The 20,315-nt window shown below is 41.8% G+C and overlaps 1 protein-coding gene across 6 annotated transcripts in view; it reads right to left on the bottom strand.

Annotated features, from left to right (window-relative positions):
• Positions 1-20,315, bottom strand: part of KIF1B (kinesin family member 1B) — a 122,478-nt gene that overhangs the window by 46,750 nt on the left and 55,413 nt on the right. For 5 of the 6 annotated variants that reach the window (XM_077763826.1, XM_077763824.1, XM_077763823.1 and 2 more), the window contains 4 exons: positions 19,976-20,059; positions 19,563-19,743; positions 19,360-19,432; positions 85-178 (listed from right to left, as the gene is read on the bottom strand). In XM_077763826.1, coding sequence (XP_077619952.1) covers positions 85-178; positions 19,360-19,432; positions 19,563-19,743; positions 19,976-20,059 — 432 coding nt within the window. Of the gene's footprint in view, positions 1-84; positions 179-8,555; positions 14,192-19,359; positions 19,433-19,562; positions 19,744-19,975; positions 20,060-20,315 lie in introns of those variants that run through there. The other variant, XM_077763827.1, reaches the window with a different exon arrangement.

A 20,315-nucleotide genomic window follows, 5' to 3' on the forward strand; every position in this document is an offset into this window, starting at 1 on the left:
AGCTTTGATCACAGATAAAGGGTTAATCTGATAGGACAGATCCAAAAGATTATACAGAGGGAAGTTTCCATCCCTAGATTTCACCTTCTTCCTCTTCTTCTTCCTCTTCTGTTGTCTCGGCAGCGAGGGAGCGGGTCTCAACTTGCTTCTGCAAGGCCTGCAACTTACTCTCATAGTCCTGGATGAAAACAGAGGAGAGGACATGTAGGAGAGGGAGGAAGGGGAGGGAGGGGAGGAGAGATGAGCGCAGTACTGGTGAAAGCAGAGAGGGCAAAAGATAAAAGAGAAGACAGAGGCAGGAAGCAACGATAAAATGACAAAGAAATACGCAGGAAAACCCCACAAAGCACACAAGATGGTCTGTAACGGGTAAGTGCTGAAGAAAGCTAACTGCAGTCTCTCTCTATTCCCTCACACGTGAGAGTTCTTGATGTGGGGCTCAGGTCCAGATTGGGGGAGGGGGATTTTGAGAGGAAAACTCATTTGTCCTTTAAATTTATTTAATAGTAGTATTTAAGTAGTACCTTCTAATATCAAGGAACTCCAGGGAAAAACAATACTGGAAAATTCACCATTATCATCAACTGTACTGATTATCTAGCTGTTTGGATGGGAACTATGGACTCTGAAGCTCTCTGTGGATGAAATACTTTGCAGCTGTAGGATGCAGCCTTCAGGTAACCAAAGGGTCACAGTGCTATTAGGACCAAAATAATCTGTAGATTGTATTTAGTTACTCAAGAAAGACATTCTAAAATATACTATTATAATACAAAACGTGTTATTGTCATACAGATCAGATTTAGCCTTCATGTCTCCATCTATTCCATGTGTTCTCAGTGAGGGTGGTATCACCCCAAAGAGGGCAAAGAATGGCTTTTGAAGGAGACAAAAAAACCTTACTCTTTTTATGTATAAAGCACAAATATACACACAGTATATAAACAGATGTACTTATGTATCCTAGATGAAAATTTCATGGTGGGGAGAGATTATGGAAAAAGTGTCTAGAAAGGTTCCCTGGAGTGTTAACTTTAAAAAGCTTGTGTTGAGGGGGCACCTGGGTGGCTCAGTCGGATAAACGTCCAACTCTTGATTTGGGCTTGGGTCATGGTCTCATGTTTGTGGGTTCCGGCCCTACACTGGGCTCTGTGCTCACAGTGTGGAGCCTGCTTGGGACTCTCTCTCCCTCTCTCTCTCTGCCCCTCCCCTGCTCTCTTTCTCAAAAAATTAAACTAAAACAAAATTTTTTTTAAGCTTGTGTTGTCTGAAAAAGCAGAGACCTTCACATAATAAAATACCATATCATAGCGTAAGCATAGCATCTTAAGATAGACTGCCTGGGTTTCCTGCCTCCTCGGAGCGACCCAATTATAGGCTGTCATAAGACAGAGGCTTTAGGTGTGACCATGTGCTGTCGTCAAACAGAGCTCTCCAAGTCACAAGCCACATATTCTATTCACTATAAAGGACCACTGAAAGCTTCCTAGCAAAGTCTACTACAAAAGGAGCTTCCAATGGTGATGCTAAGAAGGATGTAAATATTCTCAAGGCTCATCATTTATCACTTAAAACGCACAAAGGAAGCTCTCCCTCTTTAGTGGAGCTGGCAGTGAGCAGGGGCCAGCGACACAGCATCATAGATATCAAAACACATTTTTTAGGAGACTATGTACTATGGCAAATTAAAAAAATGAAAAAAAAATTTAACTTGCAGGAAAAAGTTTGGCTCGTGGCACCTGCTCTTACTTGTCTTAGAATTCTGGGCAAGCTAAATGCTCTCTACACCTCATTTTTGTCGTTTTTAAAATGACCTGCCTCCCACACAGGACCGAAGGAAGGACCAAATGATGAACATTTAAAACTGAATGTGAAAGCCCCCTTAATTGGTAACACAATCAAAATGACAGGTAACGCTTTAAAAAGTTTATTTTCTAAGTATATCTAGCACCCAGATCTTGGTTTCTAAATGCCAGTCTCCACTAAAGGGAACCAGGGCTCCTTGGGAAAACAACGGATTCCAGGTTTGAAGCAAGGAAAGTACAGGTGAGCCTGGAATATCTTGTGCCAGAAATGGTGGAAGTACTCAAAGACTGATGGGGCCATTTGTAAAGGACACAGAATTCCACTGGCAAGTAAATAAGAATAATAACAGAAACACAATATAGCACATTGAATATAAAAGAAATCCAAGAGTCCACAGTGATATTTGAAAGAAAGGGGGGGGAAGCTCCTCTTTAAAAAAATTAAAAAGCCAGTTAACAAATAAATGCAAAGGGATTGACAATTAGAAAACCACTACATCACAACCTTAGATGTAGTAACCTGAGTCAAGACAAAGATCATTAAGAAATGCTAAAACAACTCAGTGAAAGGTGGACGGAGCACAGAATCATCACAGAATCCCAAGTACCACCCTAGATAGTTATTAGTAAGAAAAAGAAAGAGCTGGCAAATGTCACATTAAATTGATTAAACTTTTTAACATTACTGATAATAGGACAATTTGACATTTTGTCTACCGATCTGATGCAAGGGAAGTACACAGTGTCACCTTGACAGCATTCTTATCAAAAATGCTTAACTTTAATCTTGAGGAAATAATCAGACAAAGCAACATGTAGCTGAGAATACACTGGTATTCCAAAATACCAATGTAATGAGGAGAGAAATATCATAACCAAAGGTAATATACAAACTTCGCTTGGACCTGGGATTAAAACACACATATTTCGGGGCGCCTGGGTGGCTTAGTCGGTTAAGCGTCCGACTTTCGCTTAGGTCATGATCTCGCGGTTCGTGGGTTCGAGCCCCGCGTCGGGCTCTGTGCTGACTGCCAGCTCAGAGCCTGGAGCCTGTTTCGGTCTGTGACTCCCTCTCTCTCTGACCTTCCCCTGCTCACACTGTCTCTCTCTCTCCTAGAAGTAAATAAAACATTAAAAAAAAAATTTAAAACACACATATTTCTAACACATATTTTTTTAGACAATTAGGAAAATCTGAAAATGGGCAGTCTACTACACAGTAGAGAATCATTATTAAATTTCTTGGGTAGGTTAATGGCATTAAGGGAATATCCTTGATTTTAGGAGATACACATGGCAGTATTTGGGGGTAAACTCCACCATGAATGACTGCGACTTACTTTCAAATGATTCAGAAAAGAAAATACATAAATATGGGTATACAAAGATCCACTGTACTATCTTTTCTTTTGGTATGTTTGAAATATTTCAAAATAAAAGGTTGGGGAAAGACTGCTTTTTTTCCCCTTAGAAAATCTCTATGTTCTATGAGACCCTTTCAGTAAAAAGAGGAAGATGGAGGAAGATAGCCAGTTTACATAAAAATCCTCAGATGGAAAAAAATGTTAGTATTTTATCTTGAGGATGTTTTCCTTGCTTTTCATTTCCCCTGCAACTTTAATTATAGTAAAGTGCACAGAGCATAAAATTTACCATCTGAACCATTTTTAAGTGAACAGTTCAGCGGTGTGACGTACATTCACATTGCTGTGTTCCCACCACCATCCGTCTCCAGAACACTCTCCACCGTGTACAACTGAAACTCCACACCCACTGAACACTAACTCTCCACTCCCCCTTCTCCCTCCCCTGGCAACTACCATTCTACTTTCTGTCTCTGATTTTAACTACTTTAAGTATCCCATGTGGATACTTCCTTCATGTGGAATCACATGATTCTGGCTTTTAGTGACTGGCTTGTTTTTGAGGTTTCCTTCAAAAATCAGTTTACAAGCTGGTCAAACTACTGATAAAAACAAAATCCTTAGAATCTGACAGTTAAGGTATGAGGGTGACCTTCCCTAAAGGCTCTAAAGTGGCAGTAAAGCGGACCTAAAAAGATTTCCTGTAACACTATGGGCCTAGAACTTTAACTGCATTTTGACTCAGAGAAAAACTCTATCAGCAGTTGATAGATAATCCGAGTATCAACACGATTTCCTAAACTGACCCTCCTCTTCCCCAAACCAGGCTGTATATGAGCTTCCAAGAGGGACATTTTGTATCTTATCAGAAAAACTCTTAAGTATTGGATTTTCCTACAACAAACGGACAGAGAGATTGGGATGCTATTGTTCTGTTGACTTCATGGTGAAAACTATGATAATTATGGGAAGCACACCAAATAATATATTTTAGCAGTAGCGTTTTGTGTTTGTAAGAAGTCCTAGTTGGTTAAATATATCCCCATACCTATAAAGGCACTAAACTGGCTGTTCCCTCTACTAGAATGTTCTCTCTCTCCTGGCCATCCTTTTTTTTAAGCTTACTTTGTGCCAGGAACTGTTCTTAATGTTTTGCATAGATTATCTGAATCTTCCTAATAACCCTATGAGGATGGTACTACTGTTAACCTCATGTTAAAGAAGAAGAAAAAGGATTTAAAAAGTTAACTAAATGTTATAAAGATCAGAGTTAAGCAAGCATGGATATGGGACTTGAACTCAAGCAACTGGACTCCAGGGCATGCTCTTTTCTCCACTAAGTCTCACTGGTGAGGGAGACAGACACTCGACACTCAATGGTAAACAGACATGAGATACACCATGGTTTTGGCAGAGAGAAGTACTACGAAGGAAAATAAAGGCTGGGAGGTAGGTAATGCGGAGGAGAGAGGAACAGAAGACTTTTAGATCAGGTGGTCAGGGGAGGTCTCTCTGCAGAGACCACATTTAATCAGAGATCAAAGCAGGCGTGCTGAGATCTCTGAGGGGAGTGGTGGGGGAGGGGGATTCCAAATAAAGGAGAACTAACAGCAAGTACAATGATCCTCAGATGGAAAGGAGCCTCGTGCGTTTTAAGAAAAAACAGGAAAACCTGTGGGGGGGGGGAGCGGAGGAGCAAGAACACAGCTGTGAAGGAGGCAGACAGGGACTGGGTTACGGACGGCCTTACTGGACATGGTAAGGACCGTGGATTTCATTCTGAGGGAAGTCACTGGGCAGTGTTCAGAAGCTGGCAAGTAACAGGGGTCTGCCATATCTTTTAAAAACATCACTCTGTGGAAAAGAGCCTGGAGACGGCAGTCATGACGCTGTCCCAGCAACGTTGAGGGAGACGGTGGTAGTTGGCCCAGGGTGTCAGCAGTCAAGGTGGTTATCAGTGAATGGGGTTGGTAGTGGAAGTATGACCTACAGATGATGGGGTCATGGGGTGTGAGAACAGAAGGAGAAACTGAGGATGGCTCTTGGGATTTGGGGCCTGAGTTGGCTGCTCCAGTTTAGATGGTTTAACTGTGAGATGCCGGTCAGCTATAAGGTCGTCAGGTCATAGTTGCCTATGGCGTCTTCAGATCAGGGTAGAGGGCTGAGAAAAACACCACTGGATTTGTCACCGTCACTGTGGAGATCTTTGGTGGCCCTGAGAAGAGTGGCTTCAGTGTGGTGATATGGGACAAGAGTCTGACTACAGAGTGAGTTCAAGCAAGAATGGGGAGAAGTAATAATAAAAGAGTGATAAAAGGAAATGGGGGGGTGTGGACGAGTGGGACAGTACAGAGAACTCTGCAGGTGCATTTCTACAACAAGCAACAGAGACACGGAGTGGCGGCTCTCAGGCAACATGGGAGTGTTTCGAAAGTGGTGAAATGAAGCCATGCTCGAATGAAGATGTACAAGAGAAGGGGTGAGCGTACAGGGAGTTCTTGAGAAGGTGATGTAAGAGGGAGTGCAGGGAAAATGGGTGGGGCTAAGGCAGGACCAAGGCCAGTTCATCCACCAACAGTAGGGAAGGACGCACGACAGACGCACACAGAACAACTAGAAGTGGGCAGAAAGGCAGGTTTTCTTCTTTTTCTCGGGGTCATCAGGTGAGAGCAAAGGACAGGCTGCCTTTCTTTCCTAGAGTCTCCTGGTGGTAAACTTTCAGAGCAGCTTGCATTTTTCCCTCATGGCATTTGTCACAAACACACCGTATAACTATCAGTGTGACTGTTGGTCCAATGGCTGTCTTGTCCACCACTCTGAAGTTCCTGAGGCCAGGGATCTGCCATTCACCATGGAATCACTAGCATCTGCCACATACCTGGCTTCTAGATCAGATACATACTCATGCACTAAGCTTCTAGTGGAAGTTCCCCAAAGTGACTATCTTCTAGATCAGGGTTGGCAAACTACAGCCTAGGGGACAGATCCAGCCCACTGCCTACTTTTTGTAAATAAAGTTTTACTGGAACATAGCCATGCCCATTTCTTTGCATATTGCTGCTATTCAGCTACAACAGTGGAGATGAGTGGTTGCAACAGAGACCACAGGGCCCACAAAGCCTAAAATATTCACTATCTGGTCCTTTAGATAGTTAAGTTTGCCAACCCCTGTTCTAGATCAGTGGTTTTCAGAGGTGGGTGCTGGTCCAGCATCCTCAGCATCACCACCACCTGGGAACTTACCAGAAATGCAAATTATCAGGTTCCACTCCAGACTTCCTGAATCGGAAACTCTGGTGGCAGCCCAGGAATCTGTGCTCTTCCAAGCCCTCAAGGAGTTCTGGTGCACACTATCATTTCAGAACGGCTCTTCTAGGCAATGTGTACAGATGGAAGGTAGAGCCAACAAGACAGATAAGGAGCTTATTCCAGGTGAGTTTATACACTCACGCAAGAACCAAACAAGCACAACGAACTACAGGTCATCAGTATTACAACTGTGAGAGCCAGAGGGATAGGGAGGGGGACTGGGGCAGGGAAAGCGCACATGAGCACAGATCTGGAAGAGAAGTTAAACATGTTGAGGAAGGATTCCAGTCTTAAGCAAGTGCAAGAGCCCAGAGGTGGGAACAAATTTGGCATGTTCAGGGTACAAAAAGTCCAAAATGCTTGCAGTGTGGAAAGGTTACAAAAGAAGTCAGACAGGCAGGCAAGCGGCCAGAACATGGAAAGTTTGTAGGCTATGGTGAGAAGTTCAGATTTTAAAGCACAAGGGGAAGCCACCAGAGGCTACTGATATGATCTGATTTTTGTTTTTACAACATGGTGCTGGCTGCTGTGCAGACGGTGGCTTAGGAGTCCAGAACAGAAGCAGAGAGACAAGTTAGGAGGCTGCTGCAGCACTCCCAGGAAGAGATGACGGCGCCACACTGGAGCATCTCTGAGGAGGAAGCATTTAAGGTGAAATGAACATCACCATTCCAGGGTTTCTGGTTAGGTCTGTTTTTGACACTACAGACTTGGCTCCTTTTGCTATTAGTACCTTCCTCTTTTAATGGCAGATTATAATTAGCAAGCAATGGCCGGAAGGGAGATATCCACGCCCTGATTCTTGTCAACACCTAAACGTGCTTACCACCTGCAGCACCACCAGGACTCAGCCCCAGACCTCTCCCTCCAGGGATCCCAAGACATCTATTCTTAGACCTCTGTGGCTTCTATTTTCTCCCAATCCCCCAGTACCGTCTTGGTCTCATTTACTTTCCAACCACAATCCAAGTGAGAGCATTCATGACCTTTCGGGTTGTATACACAAGGGTTTATCCCACCCACAAACTGATCTGGGAAAGACTCTGACAGATTACTGGAGGTAGAATCAACAAACGGATCAGTTATCTATCAGAGTCTTTCTCTCTCTCCTCTGTCCCTGCCTGTGTTTGGAAAGCATCGTTTCTCATGTAGTCCATGGGGCAACTTCCGAACTGGAGCACTGGGCTCTGCATTTGCCACCTTCCAACCCAAACTTTAATCATTTCTAAAAGGTGAATCTAACCATGCAGTCGCCCTGTACAAAATCATTTGGAAGCTTCCCATCACACTCCAGATAAAATCCCAGCCCCTGAGCATGCCATGATCTGGCTCTTCCCCCTCCCCAACACCCCTCCTCTATTACAAGCCCCGGACACACAGCTGCTGTTCGGAGCACCTCACGCTATGCACAGTTCCCCTGGACCTGACAGGCTTCCTCGCTCACCTGCCATTCTTCACGTGGAGAAATTCCCAGTTGTACTTTGGGACTCTGCTCTTGGCTCAGGACCTCCTTCAAACACCTTTCCCCACTCTCCCCCTGTGTGCACAACTATCACTGCACATATCATACTGCACTGGAATTGTGTGTGTCGCCCTAAAAAGGGTCAGGTCTTGGCCAATTTTCCACCGGTTTGTTCACTGGCAGACAAATACAAAGAACTTTAAGGGGCAGAGAATGGGGTCTGGAGCAGACCAATCCAAGTATAACATTTTTCTCAAGTTCCAAATTTCATATTAAAAACCCATGGGGGAAAAAGGCTCATGAAGATTTGGTATTCTACTCCATAATACACGATTGTGTTGTTCTTTGATATAAAAAAATAGTGTAATGTCCAAATGATCATTAAGACTGACAGCCCATTCCAGAAAACTCTTCTGCTTTGTCCTGTGTCACCTCTAGCACACCACTAACACTCTGAGTGGAGAAGGGGAGCAATTAAGGGAAAAAAGAAAAGCTAAACAGAGTTACTGAAAGCTTTTTAGAAGTTTAGTTTCTACCCATGTGAAAGGAACAATTTCATTTTTTAAACTTTCAGATTATATGATAAAAAGATTGAAAACACAGTTGTAGTTAAACTCAACTTACACTACACACATTTTTATTAAAATAAAACATGGCGTAGAAAGGGGTTAAAGATCCCATTTAAGACAGAATTTCAATAAACAGAAGAGGGCAACAGAAGCAAAAGCTTTAAATGAACCAAGTCTGCGCAGAAATACATTTTAAAAAGATGTGTTTTGCAACCATCTTCAGATGAAATAGGAATAAATAAAAGTCAAGACCAGACTTAATTAGCACCACCCTGTTTCACTTTTCCTTCTTCCCACATCAGAAGAAATCACACTCTTACTTAAAAGATGGTTTCAGCTTTTATTGAACGAGGACTTTATTTTTTTAACATTACACACTAACTCTCCCTTTCTGAAAAGGTAGATCTGACACTCACAGACAATCTTCAAGCACTTTATTTTAGAAATTGAGGGAGAAATCCATAGTTCGTTAACAAGAAGATTCACAACTTCTTTTTACAGTAACGATGGCAGGAAACCAATACATTTCACAACCTAGAGTGGTTCAAACTAAGTATCCTAGAGCAGATTTTGAAACTTGAAAAGATGACATAAACTGGACAAGTATGAAAACTGCTCATAACGCAGACTCTGGCTCTCCCACTACAGGACAGATGTCAGCTCTGCGCTGCACTAAGAAGGTGTCCTCACTATGGCACACCAGGCCACGGCACCTTCCCCTTCCCCCAGTCCTGGGTACGAATCATTAAGGCAAGGCCTGCTAAGGACGAGTCAGGCCCGGGCGTGCAGCAGCTGACCAGAGGAAATCTATGTAACTTCCTGTAGTCTGAGAGCCTTTAATGTAGACACCAGTGTGGCAAACTGTGTTGTGTTGTGTTTATTTTCAGCATCAACCTGCACCTAAAGCACGAGAGGTCACTTCAAGTCACTTCAATGGAAAACACAATCCCCATTCATTGGGTCTCCAGTGAATGGAGAAACAATTTGAAGCGCTAGAAAGAATTAAGAGACAAAAATAAAGGAAAAGCCCTTTGGTTTAGACTTATTAGATGAACAGAATGTCTTTAACTTTCCCAGGAATACCACTGTGGTGTGTAAAATTATACTAAGTAATTAGCACTCCTTTACATTCCCATAATTTTCAGATCATTATATAATTTCAGTAGCACATTTCCCCTCATTTTTCTATGATAATAGCTACGAATACTTCAGTAATAATGGTTTAATGATGACCGTTTCTCTTTGGTCATGTACTATTTACGGTTAGGGAGAGATATTGTCAAATTTAAAAACAAACCGGTGTGGGCTATGTCAACTGCTTACAGAAGCATGGCACTAATAGCTTATTTAGTTAAAAAGTCATTGAAATAGTTTTATTCATCCCAAGTTATTTTCTAAGACCAGCATCTGCTCTGAAATGCAGGAGGGGACATATGTGGCAATCAATCAAACCTCGGTTCATTTCTTTCTGGTCATCTGAAATTAAGGGCTCCTTTACATATCTAAACATTTTAGCCATACGAGGGCATGTAGATCAGCAGATGAAGCACAAACACAAACCTAATTCTTTGGAATATCGGTATGGGTCCAGTGCTTACCACAACTCACATTTGTAAATGAAAATGCTGTATTACTTCTCATTCTATAGTGTCACCTGATCACCAGTAGAAACTCACTCCTGTTACTTAGTGGGAAAGGGAGGCAACTGCTCATAACAAGATTAAAAGGCCACCATAAAAATGAAAAAATACATAGGCCTATTCTATCTTATTTCAAGTTAGGGAAATGAGAGTCTACTTTTGCTACAGGGCTGAAAGCTCAGTCAGTGATTACTATTATTAATACAGGTATCCCTCACATTTCAAAAGTCTGTGTCACGTCCCTTGCTTTTATGAAAGACCTATGTTGGTACCTGTTTTTGCTAAGTGGAAGGAATCCAAAGGGCATTTTCGCTTTTACGAGAACCCGCGTTCAGTGTGTTTTGCAGCCAGCCATTAGAGGTAGCGCGCGCACGTCCCAAGCAGCTAGCGGTCCCGCCGGGCTCCTTCCCGGGGAAACACACACAGAAGCTGGGCGTCAAGCTGCTGGATCTCTGAACCGTGTCTGTAAGCACCTGTGCTTTATCTTGATTTATTCCCTGCATCCGTTAGCAAGATGGGTCATTAAGTATCAGAAAAGCCTAAGAGAGGTTATTTTTTGGGGGGGCCTGGGAACCCTCAAATTTTTTCCCATATAAATTAACGGTAATGGCTTCTTCACTTTACACCATTTCAGCTCAGGGAAAGTTTCACAGAAAACACTCTACTTTGGGATAGTCAGGGAAACCTGTAGTAGAAAATGAACTTTTTGCAAAAAAGGAATATTTAATGTATCTAAGAATAATAGAGAAAACAAGCAGGGCTTACACGAGATGCGCTGAAGTGACTGATCTGAAGTAGCCTACTGAGTTCATTCGAACCACATGGTACAGGACATTGTCATCTCAAAGGAGTCCACCCATTACAAACATCATTCACCCTAATCTGTCTAATATGCCATCAAGCCTCAGTTGAATACTTAGAACTATTCTAGCTACGAAAGCAAAAATGTCCCCAAAGTTAATCAGAAGCAACTTTCTGTGCATTAAGAAAGCATTTTCTTAGAAGCAAAAAAAATAAAATAAAATAAAATAAAATAAAAATACTATGGTTAAAAATAATGTGTTCTAACAAGGCATAGTGCCCACACGCAAAGGAAAAGAAAACCATATAAACACAATCTTGAAGACTTCCATGAATGCTAATCACTATGTTGGCTGCAATTCCACGCCACCTGGAAGACGAGTGTTGGGCAGGTGACCCCGTGACCTAGGAGTCATCAGCACGAAGTGAGGCAGTATCACAGACATCTCTGGCTCTTTGCACCGCCTTGAAAAAAGTTGCCGAGAAGTTCAAGAGATGAGGAAGGATGCAGAAAAGTATTCTCTTCTTCCCATTAAAATCCATCTTTTTTAGTGGATTCTCCAGTGAGGCAAACTGAGACCACAACACAGTAAAATGAGGTATTGATACAATAAATGTTCATCAGGACTTCTCTTCCCTCGCTTGAGCATCTGTGAGCATTACTACTGTTAAGCAAAGAATAGTTTATTATACAATCATCTCTTTTATTCTCAATCCAACCAAAGTTAACTCATGATATCATCATCTCCTGAAAATAAGTGGCACAGAGCCACGTGCTGTGTGGCCTTCTCCCCACGACCCACTTCTTCCCTCTCTCCACCAAATAACCTCCCTGTGAACTTATACACACTGCTCAAACAGCATACAAGTATTTTGTTGGCCTGATTTTGGTGATTAGTTCAGAGTGTGAATGTGTATGTGTGTGTGTGTGTGTGTGTGTGTGTGTGTGTAAGAAATGATGTGTTAAACTTCAAAAGCAAACTACAAACAAATCCAGAAATGGTGCCAATTTAAAGATTTCAGTATTATGACAAGTTTCATACACATACTGATAACATTAAAAAAAAAAAAAAACCAAAGCAAAACAAAGCTACTGAAGCAGTTCTGTGTAAAATGTAGTAGAAGAGGAAGATGGGGAAGTTCTGCAGAAGGATGCAAAGCTGTGTACTACAAAATATGTCCGAAGACATTTAGTTTTGGCTTATGAAAATTCCAATTATATTTAAGGACAGGAACAGACATGGATGAGAAATCCAAAGCTGTGTCCACATAGTCACATGTTAAACTAACATCTAACATTCATGGGGAAATAGCAGACATTTAATTCTGTGTATCAAGCCCCCCTCTGGAGTGTCTGCATTAACCAAGAGAGGCAGGTCTTTCTGGATATCAAATCAGTTTATAGGCATTATAAAAACATAACAAACTTACACCAAAACCGGACCGGTCTGGTAAGTAAGTGTATTATCGAGGCACCAAGGAAGGAGGAAAGTCTCAAAAAAATAAGGGAGGTCTCAGTGTTTTGTCCAAAATTCCAGAAACTGCCCATTTATGGCATGCAAACAAAAGGGAGGTGCTGAAACGTTTACCAGTGTTTTATGTTTTAACAATATTAAAATCAGTTAAGATGTGTAAGAACGCAACACTAAAATCATAATGTAAATAGTAGGAACTCAAGGCCAAGGCTAGAACCAACTCAAATCGTGAGCTAACATTGCCTGTTTCCTCCACCAAGATTTCAAGTTTGTCCAGTAATTTATACTGTGGTTTCTCGACCAGCTTTGAGATTGGGTGCCGAAAACTGGCGCCTCATCCTTGGAGGTGTCACAAACTGGTTACAGTGGCTGGGTTTGTCAGTCTGCTTCTGAACGGAACTGGCTGCACTGCCCTCTAACTGACCTCCAGTGTTATAATTACAGTAAGACTGTCGGTGCTGATGAATATGGCGCTTCGCCTGGAAAGTCTGCAGATCGGCAGTGGGGTGACCACCGTGGGAATTCAATGATTCTGAGGAGGCAGATGCCTGGCAGCGCGTACTTTTCGGTTGGCCGTTATTGAGAGAATTGCTTCTCCAGCGTAACTGAGGTGGCTGTTGTTGAGCGTTAATATGCTGCTTGCTGACTTGGATGTGATCTTGGCTTCGCGTGCCCTGAGGGCCCCATGGTAACTGGGGATCCTTAGGAGCTGCTCTGCTCCCCTTTTCTTGGCTCTCCTCTTTATTTCCTCTCCTTCCATCTTCATCTTTTGGGATTCTAAGCTCTATTACCTCATCTTCTGTTATGATGATATGGGTCCCGGGGCTCCAAGAGTTTCTGTGTTTAGGGTTGCTCTTAAAGGGGAACCGGGGCTTCCGGTTCTCAGGAGGGATGAACCTATGAGGTACGTTCTGCCTACGAAGCTGCTTTGCTATCTCCTGCTGCTGCAGATTCTTAAAGCGGATTTGCTCTTGCCTCATCCAGCGCAGGCGTCCGCGTCTAAAAGCCGGATCCCCGTTCATAAGCTGGGAGACGCGCTCTTCTTTCTCGAGTTCTCCACTGTCCCCTCTGCTTCCGTCACTCTCAGACTTGCTACCGACACTAGCGCCAACAGGTTCCTTTGCTCTGTGGTTTCCTTGGTTTTTCTGTTCCTGAGAACCAATCAGTGGCAAGACTTTCTCCATTTTGAGCATTTTGTTTCTTAAGACTTTTATTTCCTCATCTTTCATGTTGTTTTGCTTTTTTACCTCTTGCAAAATATCTTCCAGTTTGTCAATATGAACCTTGAGGTCGTCTACATCAGTTCCACCTTTACCGCTGGCCATCATGTCTTCGATCTTCTCATCCCCTACACCAACAGTGTCCCAGACATCCCTGGCCACTGCCCTCCAGGAGTCCCGCTCATTGGGATCCTTCTTCCCATACATGGCACAAAGCTCTTTCATCTTCACGATGGCCAAGGCTTCAATCTCCTGCCGACTGTGCCTAAAATCATTGAGTGCAACCTCATAGCAGATCTCCTTTACAGCCTGAATCTTAAGATCTGAGATGGTGACCCACTTGGAATCTTTACTCAGGCGCCTTCTTTGGGGGATCTGATACATTTTAATTGGCTCTCGTTTCTTCCCACTGCTAGGGAGGCCACATTTTTTAACAATGGTTTGCAACTTGCTGGGAGGTAGCTTTTCTCTCAGAGAAGTAATCAGTTTCCAGCTCTCTTCGCAGGACCTCTTGTCAGAATCGTCCCCGCTATCAGAATCCGCGTCCTTTGGAAAAACAAAATCAAAAAATGGCCCCAAAATAACCAAAATTAAAATGTAAAAAAGGAAAATCAAATTGAAGAAAAAACAAGCAAAAAAGCCTTAAACAAATTTAAAACCAAAACCAAAAATAAATAAATAAAACTAAAAAAAAAAAAAAAACCGAAACACAAAAACATAAAAAACCCCCTAAATGATGTGTACGTTTACTGAGATATATGTATATAAAGATTATTAATATAAAGTTTTGCTTGTTTAGTAACACTAATGCAAATTCCCACTTTCTGGCTTAAGTGATGAGATCTGCAATCCAATTTCTTAGAAGGACTGATACAGTGACCTTTCCCTTGAAGGTCATGTGAAGTTTTTATTTAACAAAATGCCATGAAATGACATCTCCACCATCTTGAGAAAATGAAGTAAAACCTATGCCCCATACATGCTAATGCCCATGCAGCCACTTCCCCAACATTTGCCTTGGTTATTGCTGTTGCTTCTTCCAGAAACTCTCTCCCCCATGAGTGAGCACAGATGCCATACGAGATGTGACGAGCAGGCGGATTAACAAAGGTTAGTAAGGCTGTAGGACGCCACGTTTTGTTTAGCTTTACTAAAAAGAGCAGCCCTAGAAAAAAGTTAGAGGATGAGAAGGTAGAAAAAGAAGCAGTCAAACAGGGATGATGTTAAAAATGAATCCCTACTAGCAGACCGTGTGGGGTTCTTATCAACCAAACTGTTTTTCTAGAAAATAAGAGGGTTTTGATATGAGTCCTTCCACAAGTACACACTGGGTTCGCTATTTTCTCGTCATGCCAAACTGATGCACTACGTGCGCGCAATTAACGCTGGTACCCAGAGAACAGGAAGCAGAAGAAAAGGATCCTTATGGTGGGTCTGCTTTTTTGTTTTCACACACTTAAACCAACAAACACTTCACTTCCAATTTTTTAAGAAATAAATTTCCAGAACATAAATTAAGCTAGGCAAATATATTTGTCATTAAGCATCATTTAAAATTCCCCAAGCAATATTTTAATAAATACAACCTATAGATGTTTTCTCCTTAGGAAAACCCATGGCATTTCTAGCCATTTGAGGAATATCACTTTAAATGACAACTCTTCCTATCAACATATGAAACAGAAAGGTGATATTCTGCTCAAGTAAAAATAGATCCACTTTAAAATGCTGTCTCTAACTCTATCTTCCATACTTTGTTTGCACTTGACCTCTTCAAAAGCTTTAGCTGGGTAGTTGGGCTGCTGTTGGAGCTGGGCCTAAAACAACTAACCAGTCTTCAAGGGCTATCTGGATACTAACCAACTGTTCTTAACTAACATGAGCACATCTGGATAACATGGATCTAAATGAAAGCAATGTTGGATTTAGAATTCCCTATGATGGATAGGATTATGTAAGAATTTCTATTCAGAAAATAAAAGTTCCTTGGAAAAGAAACTTTTTACTTGGAAGAGTAGTTCAGGATGGTCTAGTTAAGAAAAAATAAACCTCAGTATTCCCCTTTATTTGGCTGTAATTACCACAATTATCTCTAGCAAACAGTATCTTGCTTTCTAGGCCAGACTTCTATGTAGTTACTTTATATGTACAGTTATTTCTAAAAAATAGCTTTTAACAATTATGATAATAATTTGGCCCCTGAATTTGGAAGTGTTGATGTATTATTTTTGTTGGTCAATAAATGGGTACTAAACCCATTTAAAAGCCCTATCGATCTGAAAATTTAACAAGAAAAAGCAGAGAGCGGGGCGCCTGGGTGGCTCAGTCAGTAAAGCATCGGACTTTGGCTCAGGTCATGATCTCGCGGTTTGTGAGTTCAAGCCCCATGTCGGGCTCTGTGCTGACAGCTCAGAGCCCGGAATCTGCTTCAGATTCTGTGTCTCCCTCTCTGTCTGCCCCTCCCCCCTTGTGCTCTGTCTGTCAAAAATGAATAAACACTGAAAAAATTAAAGAAATAAGAAAAAGCAGCCAGAGTTCACTACTTTTTTCTTTTTCATTTTTAGTTTAAACCTCAGAATGGTTCATCTTAAGTGATAAAAGAGGACATTAACAAACATTAGAGAAAAATGTATGCCTGATTCCTAAAAAGGTTTTCTTACCAATACGTATAAACTATGTTTTACAGAACATCAACCCTGATTGTTCCCGCACAATTGACAACTATCACTCCACCCCCATCCTGGCTTCTTCTCAAGATTGCTTAAGGATAAAATGAGTACTACCTATCTACAAAACAACAAATATTCTAATCACTGCTTTCCTATCATGCTTGGGAGACAACGATTAGGTCTGTTAACTCTAATAAAAATAAAATATATTTATATTATAAAAATAATAAGTAAAACATAANTTAAAATACTGTCGTGTTGACTTTGTAGAGTATGTTCTTAAAGCCCCCTATCACATACTGACCATGATACCAAATATTCTGTATGCAACATTTATGTGCCAACATATAAACCCTATCTCACGTCAAAAAAGATTTAAAGATATTTAGATTGACTTATTACAGGGTTGGGAAAACTACTCAGCTCTGGCCAATTCATGTCACTAAATGCTGCTTCTGTCTTCATTAAATCCCAAATACAAAGGCCTCCTTAAGAGACTCTGCAAGAAGCCTATGCAAAGAGAAGAGAGAAGATACTACATGTGTAAAAAGCAAGTGCAAAAAGGACCAGGTATGTAATAGAGCACTAACTATACGAGAATGTTCGGCAGTGTGACAATGTGACGCATTTGGGGAACTATCAAAATACAGTACTCATGAGCCTGAATTCCATTTTTTAATGCTATCATTATGCAAAATGATTACATTATAATATTAAATACAATTTTACTGAATTTCATATCGTCTCAATGTTTATTCTTAGGTGCATTCAAAATATATCTGTTGGCTGACCAATATGGGGTCATAAAAATACATTTCCCATGAAGCACTGTTACTGCTAGATACTCTTTAGGTTAAGGCATTCGAAAGCAGTTCCTCTTGAGGACAAGAAATGTGAGTGGAACAGACAGCTGGACTTACGGGAGGAAAGCAGCCTCCCTTGCTTTGAGTAGCTGCTCTTGAGACCCTAACCTGCCCTGAGATACACAGAACAGATGACAACCAGGACCTGACTACTTGCAGACTAAGTATGTCCCCTGGAAATGAAAGAGGTCTCAGACACATTTATTTTCTCTTTGCTTAATGGTCAGCATCTTTACTTCAGGGCAAAGAGGGACTATCAGCTCTTGGTTATGGAGAGCCGCCAGCCATTCATCCTCTCTCCCACCTGCTCCTTCAAAGGCTGGTCTCAGCAGCACTGGCATCACCTGGGAGCTTGTTAGACATGAAGAACCTCAGGTCCCACCCCAGACCTACCGAATCAGCACCTGCATTTCAACAAGACACCCAGCTGGGGGAGGGGCACTGCTCTTTCTAGACCGAAAAGACCACCAAAGCAATTCAGAAGACCCAAGGTGAAGCCTCAGACCCACGACTTAATAGGCGTTTAAGAATGCGCAAGACAGCCTTTTTTTAGCCTTAGTTTACTCAACTATAAATTGGAGGTAATATTACTCATTTTATTTACACACATGCCTACCAGGGAGGGCTATTCTGGAAAAAAAAGAATTGGTGGATGTTAAAACTCTCTGTAAATTATAAAGCACTAAAGAAATATACAAGGCACTACTGTTAATAACACACACAGCTTAATGATACCTGTCTTCATGTGATCTGTCACAGACCATCAGAGGCATGTTACTAAATCATACATTATGAAGATAAAAAGGTTCCTCATGAGTCACAAACCCTTCAAACCCCTAATCACACTGTAGCCAAATTCCTTCTGTTTTCATTAAAAACTAAATGTCAACTAGGCTTCATAGGGGACTCCAACACTGCTATTATCTTGCCCCAAACACGTGATTTATTCCTACAATCCATTCTTTCTTGGACTTCACTATAGTTTCCAAGATAACAAACTAACCGGTTTAACCCACTGCCAGGCCTAAGAAATGAGTTGCCCTGGGAAAGCCTGCTTTTGCTCAAGACCTTGGCTCTTCTGGCCCAGTTAGTAACAAGAGCCTCTCTTCTCCAAAGCAGAGCGTGACCATAAGGCTGCCGTTTACACACAGTATTTTAGATGCTGTGTTTTATGCTAAGGGAAGAAACCAGTATCTCAGCTTTCTCTCTAATATCCTCTTATCTTAAAAGAAGTCCATGAATCTTAAAAAAATCTTACACTGTATCCACAGTACCCAAAAGTTTATTATACCTTTTCCTTACATATCAAATGAATGCCAAGAAGCTTCTCATGACCAGGGCTTTGTTAACCAAAGCTGGATGGCCTTAAAAATAAAAATCTAACTAATGGGTCAACTTATACATTCATGAGATTCAGTTTCTATCAAACTTGGAGAATCAATTTACATCATAAAATGCTACAGCCATTAGCATTAGAAGCTGCAACCTGAAACCAACTTTTTGACTCTCACCCAAACCCTTTCTCAACCCAGAGGAATCAGGCTTCCTTCTACTGTCTGAGCTGGCATGGGCCCTGCTCCACTATCATCCCACATGCCACGGAGACCCTTACTGAGAATTCAGACTCCATGCAGGGAAACAGAAAAGGATTAACACATGCAACTGTGCAGCAACACTTTTAGACACAGTTTAACTAAAAAAAGGAAAAGAAAAAGAAAAAAAAAGTCTGCCCAGCATAAGAACAATCCCCAAGTCAGCCCAAGAGCAGAGAATTAGTACTATCAGGTGATCAGAAACAAAACCAAGGCAAACACCCATCATATTCAATATTTAATATAATTATTATTAAAAGAACCACCACTGATGCATACTCAAAAACCACTATCAGGAGGCAGAGACTACCGGAAAAGCTCCCACTAGTTCCTCAAAAAGCACTTGGTTTTGACAGAACTAAAGACTTGACTTTAAGACATAAAAGGCACAAAACTGTACCTTTATGGACACTTTTTCAGGCTAAGGCTACCAGGAGATGTAAGTTCATTCTCAATTAAGAAAATGAGAGAACAGCATATGGTGTCAGTGAGAGCTGGGCAAGCCATTTGGGCGAGTGCTCATCTGTGGAATGGGAGGGATAAGAGCAAGCCGCCCTTTTCCTAACAGAGGGCTCAGGACGGCCTCCTACCAGTCTCTGCTGCTCCAGAAGAAGATCTGCTTCTTCTTTCTCCTTTCTGTACAGGACCTCCATCTCTTGCAGCCTACAGCGAAAAGAAAAACAAGAGAGGAAAAAAACCCACTGTGAAATCACTGAGCTGTTTCATGAATGCTATATACCGTGGGTTTAAAAGAAGCGATGGTCACATGGACCACCTCGTATTTGGGCATTACCTTTTTTCCATTTCCTGCTTCATATCAATCCCCTGTTTTTCCAGAAGTTCTCTCTGGGCAAACGTCCAGTCCACAGGCTCAGAGGGGGTCTCCGCAGAAGGAGTCTTCTCCCGCTCCGCCCGAGCTTGCTCCGGATGGTTGAAACGAAACACATGGTTTTTACCCATGATGATACGGTTTCCTAGCACAAAACAGAAATAGAGTCAAGAAGCCATTTCTTAAATGGGTACATACCTAGGCTTGTGACTTCACTTTTCCTCCCTTTCCCTAATGCAAAAAGACAGCTTTTGGAGTTTTACAAGAACAGAAATTCTAACGCTGACTATCACTTCTTCAAACAAAGAGTCAAACACTGAAGAGTTGCTCACATAAGCCACGTACTGTTTACTGTTTCAAACCTTCCCCGGTCTCACCTGAGCGCAGCTGAACGGGCTGGGCCACCCTCTTGCCATTTACATAGGTTTCTGAGCGTTCACAGGGCTCTAGGGTCACAATAACTAAAAAGAACACAAACTAGTATTAGCATCAGAAACCACTGGAATAAAACAAAGGAAAGCAGAGGACTATGAGGATTCAGGGTAACTAGAATAGATTCCTGCAATCAACCAAGTGGCTGAGAATCTACACAGTAGTTCATGTTAGGGGACCCAAACCAGGAGTATGGCTAAGAGAAACATTTAAATGAATTTGACAAACCTCAGAAGACAAGAAATGCTCATTTTGGTGCTATCTGATAGTTCAGTCCATAAAACT

Source organism: Crocuta crocuta, unplaced genomic scaffold, assembly GCF_008692635.1.
Source record: "Crocuta crocuta isolate KB4526 unplaced genomic scaffold, BGI_CrCroc_1.0 scaffold13, whole genome shotgun sequence".
In the NCBI taxonomy this organism is placed as follows: Eukaryota; Metazoa; Chordata; class Mammalia; order Carnivora; family Hyaenidae; genus Crocuta; species Crocuta crocuta.